This window comes from Cataglyphis hispanica, chromosome 1, assembly GCF_021464435.1.
Source record: "Cataglyphis hispanica isolate Lineage 1 chromosome 1, ULB_Chis1_1.0, whole genome shotgun sequence".
In the NCBI taxonomy this organism is placed as follows: Eukaryota; Metazoa; Arthropoda; class Insecta; order Hymenoptera; family Formicidae; genus Cataglyphis; species Cataglyphis hispanica.
In genome coordinates, this window is record NC_065954.1 from 12,039,800 (window position 1) to 12,052,203 (window position 12,404).

The window sequence follows — 12,404 nt, forward strand, 5'->3', positions numbered from 1 at the left end:
TTTGTGATGCTTGATGCATTGTAAAAACCATTTACGACATTGCGCAAAATTAAAATCAAGAGAAAGAGAGAGAAAGACGGACATTACTCCAGATTTATATATAGTATATATATATATTTTTTTTAAATATATATTTTTTATACAAATGTAAATTCTATCATTTGTTACTAAAAATTTGATAACAAGTTATAAAATAATATAAATCTTGGTCGTATTTATGATAAAACGGATAACTTATATACATATATCTATATTAGATTTTTTATACATTAAAATTCTATAACAGTTTTATATATATTGTTTTCTATAATCCTTTTTTCATATCGATTTAAACTATATATAATAACTATATATAAAATATATATTTGCAAATTGCATCGCATCAATAGAATCTTAAATAATAACTGAACAGCAAACACTGTATAGATATTTCACTAAAGAAATTTCTTTGATCTTTTGCATGAATTATGATTGCACATTTCATAGAATCTGAATGATCTGTCTCTGTCGCAATATGGATTTTATGTAATTTAATTTCGTGTTATGATGTCATATACGTAACGCAGAATCTGATGTACTGTGTCAGTAGTAGATCTCTTTCAAGATACTAAACGCGCGAGTGCGTATTTTTCTTTCTTCTCGTATTTCCTTCCACATCTTATATCATCTCGCGAGCGCAAATGTCATAGTTTTCAGCACATTATCGAATTAAATATTTTTCGTAGTTTCAATATTTGAGCATAGTTGCGATCATAGTTTGAAAAGATGTACAATATCGATAAATTTTTTGAAACAAATTAAACAATACAAAGATTGAGAATTTTCTTTTATGATTTTCCTTGATATTTTTGTTTTATTTATGTCTATGTGAGTGTGTGTGTGTGTGTGGTGTGTGTGTGTGGTGTGGTGTGTGTGTGGTGTGTGTGTGGTGGTGGTGGTGTGGTGTGGTGTGTGTGTGTGTGTGTGTGTGTGTGTGTGTGTGTGTAGCTCAAGGTATTTTTTTTCTTTATTATTATACAAGTAAAAGAATTATGCCACAGATTGAGAAGTTAATAAGCACATTGAACTGTTTGCAAAAAATAAATTTCCGTTGCTTTATCGTAGATTCTCCTTTTCTATTGTATATACATATTTTTTTATCGCAGAAAATTTATATGTAATAAAAGCATATTTATTGATGGCATGTCAATAGTTATAACAATATCTACAATTGTGTTTCTTGCTTTGTATCAATTTCTGAAGCTTTAAATCTCTTGAAGTCTTTGAAAGTTAAAGGGCTCTTCTTATATTTTTTGCTTTATTATCTTTTTCTTCGCTATTTTTTTTTCTTATATATAGCAGGCATACAGCATTTGCTTCTGCTTTCAAATCATAAGAGATAAGCTTTGTTATTGTTAAATTTTACATTATATGCATATATTTTATTAATTATTAATTAATTATATAATGATTAATTGTATTAATACATTATCACATCATTTTAAATAACAAAATTTATTATCAACTCAATAGCTTTACATTTTTAGTAAGAAAGGAAATTATATGCATTTTTATTATAATATTTTTTTTGTAACAAATGAAAATATTATAAAAAAAAATGTTATATTACTTAAGAATATTTTTTAACAAAATGTGTTTCCTCATAAGCATCGTTAATATAAATGTAAATAACAAAAATATAAATTTATGCAATGACAAACTTGTAAAAAATATTCTGGATATCACCACAGATATAAAAGCATAAATTGAATATAAAAATTATGCATTATAGATTTCCAGGCGGCAATGTCAATCTTGAAAAATCATCAGACGTATCTATTCTTTTGTTGCTGATCTCTTCAATTACTTTCACATGATAATCGCCATTAGATTTCCTGAGACGTACGATAGTATGAAGAGTTATGCAACTTCTATGAAACTTAATTGAACTACCATGACGGTGACAAATTGCTCGATTTCAACAGCTACGCGATTCCCATCCTTTAACTTTCCGTTTCTATCCGCTGCGACCGTTTATCAGAAAACTTCAGATTTCACTCTATAATGCATTATACACTTTGAATATGCCCTAATGCATTTATTTAGCTCGTACAATTTGAAAGCATAGACTTTTAATATTGATATCAATTTATTCATTATTTATCTCTTCACAGTTATTTTTTATAACTTTGGAAAAAGTTGGATTTTTTTTTTTTTACAAAATGCTAAAGATAAATGTTAAAAAAATTAAATTCCATATTTATTTATCGTAGTAACAAATGTACAATTTAAAATTATGATACTGGTTTGTAATTATTTTATGCGTGAAAGAAAAGAGAGAGAATTTTAGTCCTTTTTCAGAAGCATACACACGTACACACATTTGTTTCAGTATTTCTATTTTATATAAAAATATTAATATACATTAATACGATAAGTAACATAATAAAAAGAAATAGTTAAATTCTGTAATAAGTGTTTCCAAGATGATTCTAAAAAAGTTGCCTATTGCATTACAATATTTTAAATATCTCGAATGACTGTGTGTGTGTGTAAACATTCAGATTGCAAGGATGGCTGGAAGAGAGGCTTTCTATCTCGGGACAGATGATTGGAGTCTGCTTTTGCCACTTCTACGATCGCAATATCCAAGAAATTGTAGAGGATGGAACGGATCACCTCAGAAATGAAAACAGTCGGAGTCCTGTCGCGTCCTGACGAAGCAGAGCCAGGACCGAATAGAATCAAGTGTATCGAAGGATTACACGCACGGGTAGATATTTCAATTTTGGCCCCGATCATTCGAACGTTGCCAAGATGGTGGCGAAGCTTCTCTTTTATCGTTTCTGTTTTCTTTGCGTCTGGACAGGAATCCGAACAGCGTGTCATTGATTGAGTGTAAACCAGTGCGAGATTGACAGATGAAACTATCCAGAAGCTTTCTTTAGAGAAAGTTCTGTTAGATATTGTAAACATCGATCAATCAATCTTTTGTCGATTGAAACTAAAAAATATGAATTATAATAATACAGGAAATTGCACCTAAAGTAGAAAATAGATTATTACTACAAAAGGCGATTTTAACATTGAAACGTCACACTTGTCTTTTACTCAAAAAAATGTCACACAATATTTCATATAATGTTTCAAATAAAAATATATAATATATTATAGTAATATATTATATTATAATAAGTTTATCTCCTTTAATAATTTGCTCTTTAAAATATTTCATTAAAATACCAGTGTCGAAGGAACAATAAGACACATCTGATTATTAATAAAATATCTGAACGGGCAATTTCTTTCTTTTATTTATTATGAATTATATTCCCTTAGACATAATTAAAAAATCAAGTGAAAGTATTTTAATTGATCGACTTACAAAGGTCACTTTCTTTTTTTCTTTGATGATTGGTTTATTGGATAAAATGAGTATCGATTAGTCTTTCAAACGATATGTCAAAAAAAGTTTCAAGAGATATTAAATCTTGTATTTTATGAAAAATTCTTTGCAAGTCAAACGTACATATTTCTTTATTCTCTTTCCTAATGCGATTGAAAGCATGATTGCGGATTTGGCACATTTCTCGAGAACGAAGATAGTAATCTATCGATTTGTTCGTCAATCGAAAAAATCAAGCATCTCTTGATAATAGATAAAAAATATATATATAATCTATAGATATCAATTTTAATGTATTGCTTGCAAATACTAAGCATATAGTAAACAAATTTGGTTTTTAAAACAACTAAATATTCCAACCATAATTACTTACAAAGATTTTTAAGTGTTTTAAAATTTTACAAAATAATGTTGATTTAATATTTTTTAAAAACTTTATGTGCAGACAAAAATTTTTTATAACTTTTTATATCCTCGTTTTAATGAAATAAAAATGTAATTTTTTAATATTTTAATAATGCAAATAAAGTAATTAATAATAATTGTTTGTATAAATAAAATAATTAATAATAATTAAAATAATATTAACATCTATATTAACTTATACTTATAAATGATGTAGTCGTAATATTTGAAGCTTGCTGGATGTTCCAGCATGTTTTTTTATTTCATATTTAACATTTTTTAGCGATGTATTATCTTTCTTCTGTGTACAATCGTATCTGAAAAATAAAATTCGAGAGGGCTGGATTGTATTTTGTTCTTCTGAAAGTTTTATTGCTCCGTATAATCAATTCGTTGAGCAAATAAACGATATGTAATCGATCATTTTTTATTTGTAGTTCAAACTCGTCTGTATTTCTTTGCATTACGTTCCTTTACCCGATGTGATGGTGCGAATTCTCTTTGTCGTCTATCTTCTAAATATAGCCGGCACATTATTCCGAGGTTGTTCGTTGGAGTAAAACGATATCTTTGCTTGAGATGCTATCTTCCGTAACACTTTCTGACGGTACTTTTTGACTTACGGATCAAATCAAAGATGTGAAACATATTATTTCTAAAGCATTATTGTTAACAAAAAGCTTCTTTTACTGAATTACTCGCAAATAAATTACTGAGGATACATTACTGAGGAAACAGGGAAATGGTGGAGCACCTTTGCCATATAAAATTGATTTCATGTGTTTTAAACAAATTTTAATGAAATAACATTAAATTACAGTGATGTATAATTATAAAAAAATAGAACCCATAATTTTTTTATTTGTTTAATATTACTTTTAATAATTTGTCTTCAGAAGATGAATAAAATCACAAGAATATCAATTTTTTTATGAATAACTTTGCTCTGAAATAAAAAAAAAATATATAAAAAGAAATATAAATTAATTTATCTTTTTTTCTATTCTTCTTCTTTCAATTTGCAAGTTCAAAGAAAATCAAGAGAATTACTTTTAAAGCTATTATTTTTTTCCCTTTTTTCGAGATGTAATACAATTTGTACATCATGTTGGTCTTTAATAAAATAGAAAACGATTTTTGTAACGCTTTGTCAAAATAAAATGACAAAGGGAGAAAAAGAGCTTTATTTCTTATAACGTATGCTCTATGATAAAAGAGAGAGCTAAAATTCCGATAAAACAAAGCATCCTAATTATGCGTCGAAATTACGTGAAATTCGCATGGCGATTATTGTCATAGGTTGCATTAATGCTCTACATTCTTTCTCGGAGCAGTGGCATGCCTCACTGAATGCTGGCATGTTCGATAAAATGTCGTTCAATCTCAGTTGAGGCGTTGAATGTTTAGCGTATTGCATATGTTCTTGAATATGAACCGCCAAGATGACGTCGCATAAAGAAATTCGCGTTTTTCTCAAAATTTAGTAACAAGTTCAATTAATTGCTTTTAATTGAAATCCGTGCGCAAAAATATTTTGTGTAGAATATAAATATCTTTTATAATATTTAAAGTTATTCTTTAATATTTATTAATTATATCATTATTTCAGTTTTTTTTTTTTTTTTATAAATTAGTCAATTAAATAATAAATTATTGTGTTGTCATGGCTTATATTTAAATTAATATTTAACTGATTTTTAGATAAAACTTATCTAAATAATTATTCGCGCATGTATACTGTACATGAGATAAAAAAAATTTCCAAGTAGGGTGAATCTAATTGTAAGATAAAGTGTTGAAGTAATTATCTCAGTTGATTACACGATATACATTTCTGCACTAAAATATTCTCTAGTCGTCATTTAGCATTAAACATAAAGAACCTGCGACAAGTATGCTCTTGATGAAGATCTTAAGTTAAATGAAAGACTCGAAGTAAATTGCAAAATTACGGTCTCGAATGGCTTTTGGAGGAAGCAAAAGAGAGATATTAGAAAACCGAAACACGCCGTGAGCAAAAGTGAAATTTGTTTAACAAAGTAATTTTACCGCCAGTGTTTTCCTGCCTTCTCATCTGCATCATCAAATTAAATTACAGGCGCAAGCAGACACACAATTCATAACTTTTTCTCGGAAGAGAATGACGTACTTGAAAAATCCCGAAGTAAAGCAGCAAATGTCTCAAAGCGGGCAGGTGAAAGAAATTAAAGAGTGATGTATTAATAATTGTTTTTTTTTCTCATTGATGTAAAATAAATTATACAATGAGTAATTTTAATATAATTAGAAGATCTAACGATAAAAATCGAGCTTTTGCAACAACTGTGGAGAGAAAATTGAACAATAAAGATGTAAGGCTATATTACACCGAGGTTACGAAGTAATTAAAGGAGAAGCGCTAGGATGCGAGTTACTTCGATTCTCCTGAAACAGTAATACTTTAAACTGAATTAGATCGAATCAGGGAGAAAGAAAGACCGTATCTGGCTTAAATGCTCAAAATACACGATATATATATATATATATATATATATATATATATATATATATATTATTTTAATATATTTTCTAATATAATGACATATATTTTTTCAATCATTTTTAAGAAAAAAATTTAAAAGCAATGAAAGTTCGATCTGTGAACGTGAAATTTTTAACATAACGACAGAGATTTATCGTCGAGAAGAAGCTATTTCATAATTCACAGAAAAATTCACAGAAAAATCGTGACTCGAATAAAAAAGTTTAAAATAGACAAGAATGAGAGAGACGGAAATACTAATATACAATATACATGTACATTTCTGTAAACATTTTGTGTACGTAAGATTTATCTGTTTTTGCCATAAATTCATATTTTTAGCGCACAAACAGCGAATTATATATGAAGCTTGCTTATCAGTTATTGAAAGTTTCGATTTAAAACATTCACTTATAAGTCGTTTCGAAACAATTCTTAGAAAAACGTTGTAGCTGCAATGTTAATAATTCATGTCATATAAAGAAATATAAAAAGAACTCATTGTCAGATATATATAAGGCATACTTGTATTCTAATTAATTAAAATAAAATATTAAAATACATTAATATTTTATTTTTTCTTCGAAGAAATGGAAACATAATTTTAAAAATATTACTTCAATATTTAATACCTTTGATATCTTCAGTGTTTTCCTATTATTTTAATATAACCAGAAAAACATTTATAATTTAATTATATTATCATATAATTTTATAATTATATTATCATATAAAAATGTCAAAATGGTAAAACATATATTTGTGCATACACATAACTCTGATTTCAAATTCGCAAAATAACTTTGAAATGTTATTTCACATTTTAGTGAAGTATCAACCACGAGCCGCTTGAATTATTCAATTTCCATGTCCAAGATGAGCTTGCGCAGAATCTTGCTGTGGATATGGTATTTCCTGATCACGAGCGAGTGTTATAGCACGAAGAATAGAGGTGAAGACGGCTCGAAGTTGATACGCATCAGTGGTGACATCATCCTCGGCGGAATTTTTCCAATGCATGAGCAGGTAAGCTTCTTTACACAAGATGTATCAGTGTTTGCGTATTTCTTATTAGCTATAGATTTATCGTTAACTTTAAAATTGAAATTTTTCTTAACAGAAACTTAGAGATAGAGATAGATAGATAGAGAGAGAGAGAGAGAGAGAGAGAGAGAGAGAGAGAAAGGGAAAGAGAGACAGAGAGATAGAGAGACAGAGAGACAGGTAAAAAAAGAGAAAGAAAGATTTACAAAAGCTTCATATATTCTAAACTTTTGAAATTAAATATTTTATTAATTGGTTTATTAAATGATAGAACTCAAGTTAAATGTAAAATTAAATAAAAAATAAGATTTTTTAACCATTTATATATGTAATTTGCCCTAATTAGCTCTTTATTCTTAGAATTACATTAAATATTTTATGATTAATATAACCTCTCGAGCAATTATTATTAAGATATACACTGTAGGCAAAATATGTAAAGTTGTATAAAAACAATAAGTATAAAATTACGCAATAAATAATGAAAATTTTATACCTTTTTATATTTGCTGTTCATGAAATATTTTTTTTACAGTATAATCAAATTTTATTATAATAATGGCATTACAAATAAATAAAAAGAATAAATAAATAAAAAAAATAAAAAAATGTACAGGTTCTTTAATTAACAATTATTTTTTCTAATTTTTTCGTGGACAAAGTTTATACATTCAGTTTCCTGTTCTATTTACTGTTTCTGTGTGCATATATATATATATATATATATATATATATATACAGTCAACCCTCCTATAACGCGGTGAGTGCGTACCGCGTTGTATGGAAACCGCGCTATAAGAAACTCGGATTTAACCGTACAAACCAGGCTAATTCGTAGCGCGTTCTATGGAAACCGTCTACCGCGTTGTATGGAAACCGCGCTATAAGAAACGCAGAATTAGTACAAATCACATTATTCGTACCGCGTTATATGGAGACCAATAAGGACAAGATAAATTATAAATTATTTTTATTGAATTGAAGAGTTTATATAAAGAAATGATACCAAAACTAAACTGAAAAACTGTTTTCCAACAAAACAAGAAAGACTTTTGTAAAATTTAATCTTTCAACACTCATCCTCGCTGTCAGATAATATGAGTCGCCTAACTCGTCTTCTTTTAATAGGCAAAATGTCTTCCTCACTTGGCTCATCTTCACATTGGTTTTCGATTGTAGCTTCCGACTGCCTGGACCTACATGAAACTGGCGCCATCTTTTCCCTTATAATTCAAATAGGCCCTAACGAACTAAACATAGGCTAAACATTCTTAGGCTACGCGGAAGGAACTTATGGGATGCTGTTGACGGAAATCGCGCTGTAAGAGTATCGTGTTATAGGAGGGCTTCGAATTTTCAGCTTCGCGTTATATGGAAACTGCGTTCTGAGAGTACCGCGTTATAGGAGGGCTGTCGCATTTTCAGCTCCGCGTTATATGGAAACCGCGTTCTGAGAGTACCGCGTTATAGGAGGGTTGACTGTATATATATATGAGTATGAAATTTTTCTTACATCAAAACTCACCCAGAGTGGGTCAATATGCAATTCTGCTGAGCGTTGTATTTGTGTTCACGAAACTGTATTTTTTATTTTTTTTTACTTTTTTCCCATCTCAAAGTACCTCGCAGCAATCGCGTTCTCATCTTTGCAACTCGTCCACTTGAAAATAACGAATATTTTGAATAAAAATACAGCGTTCCTCGCCGATGGCGAAGAAATAGATGCATTCCAGCATTCGTTACCATTACCATCAATATTAACTGACGCGATCAAAGCTCCGTTTAATACAATCGATAGTAAAGTGCGAACGGAAAGGTATCAATTTATAGATATATATAGAAATATATACTTCTTTAGACGTATATATAGAAATATACGTCTTTAGTTATTAAAAGTAATCTTTATCATGCGCGGTAAGATAAATAATACAAATATTTATATTAATGCAATCGTTTAAACTTGTAATTGACGCGAGTTATATATTGAAATTAAATTTATATTGGAATTAAAATTTATTCTCGCATTTTTGCCTTATTCCACAGTTTGTAAAAATAAATAAAATATCAAAATCTGCGGTTTTAATTAAAATTGCTTTTTTGTTTATTGAAATTCTATTATGCATTATATAACAAAATAAAATACATTTCTTTCCAAAAAAAAATATACTTTTTAAAAACACAAAGCAGAAAGAAAAATAAATTGAGAGACCAAAAATTATTATTAAGCCACATATGACCTAATTTCATCTCAAGTTTTATTTATTCAGAGACTATAAACGCGAACTCAGTAAAATATGTAATATTCACGTTCTGTTGCTTTGCGAGAAATACATTATTTTATTGATGCGCGGAAAGTAAGCCAACTCTCGAAATTATCTAATATGTGTTACGCAAAAGTTTGACGTAATCAACCCGGGATCTCGCCTTTGACGTCATATTACGCGCGATTCAGATAAAATATAGTAAGAGACCGTAACCCGCTATCTAAGAGTCATATCAAATGTACTATTATTGCAAAATATTTTACCTCCCAAAAAAACCAAGAAATAAAAAGAAATGTATGAGCGCAGCACTGCAAAAATTGCAAAAGTTGAGCTCCAATATCAAGAATATCCAAACTTTATTTCGTTAAAAATTGAGAACTTCCGTGAAAAATTATTCGCAATATCGCGATTTACTTGGTGTGCAAAAAAGAAAATATGTAATATTTATTTTACGATTAAAAAATAATAGATATAGAACACTCACACTCTATAGCCATGCACTATACGATTTCTAGATTTCTACGGTATAATATGCAGTTTGTGATTTTTTTAAAGAAAGCTTTTTTAAACTTTAATGTTCCACTTATTTTTTCCATAGAAAAGTTCGATTTCTTCCTCTCGAATACGGCTAAGTTCGATCATTATACAAAGTGCGAAGTAAACATTCTTGAAATGTTACCTCTTTATACAATTATAGGTGGAATAATATCAAAAACTTTAAGCTGATTTATTGTTGTCGCGCAACTAGTTCGTGCAAAATAACCGTCGTTCATCGAACTTCCGCCAACGAATAACTTCCTTCTTACATGGGTTGTTCTTGCGCTCGATATAGTGACACATGAGTAACGAGTGATCTGAACTCACCCGGATGATTAGTTTTTTCTGATAAATTAACAGAGAAGCAACGTAACAATTTTTCCAGTGACAAAGTTAACATTGATTATCCGCGTTTGCAAGCAACAAATGAAAATTGTTAGCTAAAAAAAAATGTTTCCAAAAAACCTGTTCTATTATATATTTTTGTTAATCAATAATATAAATATATTTTATTAAAAATAATTTACTATGTATCTCTCTCTCTAAATATAATTTATTATGTATATATCTCTCTAATTTGAATATTAATTGCTTCAATAAACTGAATGATAAACTGTTAATAAACTGGTTGATATTAATTAAAAATACTTTTAGGTTTCGTATACGATGATTTCGCAAATATAGCGGTACAGCATATTATAAGATATTTTAATTCAAAATGATGAATTATACTGATGTAAGAAAAAATAAATAACGTTAAGTTTGTGTGAAATTTATATATTTGAAATTTATATATTTTATTATATATACATACATATATTTTTATATTATTGTAAAGGTTTTTTGTTCTAAATTTAAAATATTTATTGAATCAAAAATAAAACGAAATAAAATTCATGAATTTATTGAAATAAGAGACAAATAGATACGTAATAGATCAAATGCCTAATTTTATAGGTCAAGCGCACAATAGGGGTCTCGTCAGCCCCTATTATTCGAACTTTGAGACCAAAACAAATTTCGGATTGTTAGAATTAAAAGCTTTATTCTGGGAAAACTCTGTGACCCCGAAAACAAATGATCAGCGTTCCCAACTGATTTTACAAACATTAAAATCAGCGGCGGAATTGCGTTGTCGTCAGGATTTACGAGCGTGTTTGGCCGAACTGTGTATTTTCGAGTTGACGGAATTCTCGTATACGATCAGCGTAGCGACCCGCGGATTTATAGTATTGTACCATAACTTCCCTCATACTCCTTTAACTCTTGACGTCAACAGCAGCGCATCCGACTATAATGCTCCAGGATACGACGAAGGGTCGAAGTTCCCTGTAATTTGATCCCTTCGGTCTCGTGTCCCGCAAGCCCTGACCATTGTAGCCAGACATTGTAGGAACGAATGGCTCTGGGGAAAAGTATGGCGTTAATCCATGAAAATTGAACATCTATCTTATCTTTTGCGCTACCGCCGTTGAAATATCAGAGCTGCATTGTTTCGATTGGAAACAATGCAGCTTTGAATTGTGCCGACATTGTGTTTAAATTGCTCAGGTTTATACGCGATATTGAAACACAATGCGTGAAAAATACAGCGGAAAAATAAAATTATCTAACTTCTAATTTTTAGATTATTTAGCTTTAATCGAATTGAGGAAATTTATTCGAGAAATTTATAAAAAATTTATATGGTATAATTATGGTTTATAGGAAATTTTTTTCAAGTTGAACTTTCTTATGTTATTGAAAAAAGTTATTCCTTATATTATAATGCAAGACATTGTTTTATAATTATGATTAAAAAATGCGTAATTCTATAAGTATGAAGAGAAGTAAAGATTCCATAAAATACACGTATACATTTATTTGCTCAGATCTCAAGTTCCATCGGCGCATCACCATGCGGGGCCGTAAAAGAAGAGAAGGGTATGCAACGATTGGAAGCTATGTTGTATGTTCTGGATCAGATTAACGCTGATACAGAACTCTTGCCAAACACAACATTGGGTGCTCTCATCCTCGATTCCTGTAGCAGCGATACATATGCTCTCGATCAAAGCATGGAGTTCGTCAGATCGTACATGAATCAGGTAAGTCATTTTTTCAATATAATAGTAGTAAACAGTAGCAGTAATTTATTGCAATGTTTGTGCAAGAACTAACTGTTAAATTTCAAACGATTACAATTTTAAATTCTAGAATTAATAAAAGAGATTAATAACAAACATTGGTTTTATAAATTGCTAATTCT

At 29.2% G+C, this 12,404-nt stretch overlaps 1 protein-coding gene across 3 annotated transcripts in view; it reads left to right on the plus strand.

Annotated features, from left to right (window-relative positions):
- LOC126852339 (metabotropic glutamate receptor 8-like) overlaps window positions 1-12,404 on the plus strand; it is a 106,607-nt gene that overhangs the window by 21,831 nt on the left and 72,372 nt on the right. For all 3 annotated transcript variants that reach the window (XM_050597097.1, XM_050597182.1, XM_050597272.1), the window contains exons 2-3: window positions 7,139-7,337; window positions 12,028-12,243. In XM_050597097.1, coding sequence (XP_050453054.1) covers window positions 7,179-7,337; window positions 12,028-12,243 — 375 coding nt within the window. In that variant the 5' untranslated portion in view covers window positions 7,139-7,178. The remainder of the gene's footprint in view (window positions 1-7,138; window positions 7,338-12,027; window positions 12,244-12,404) is intronic.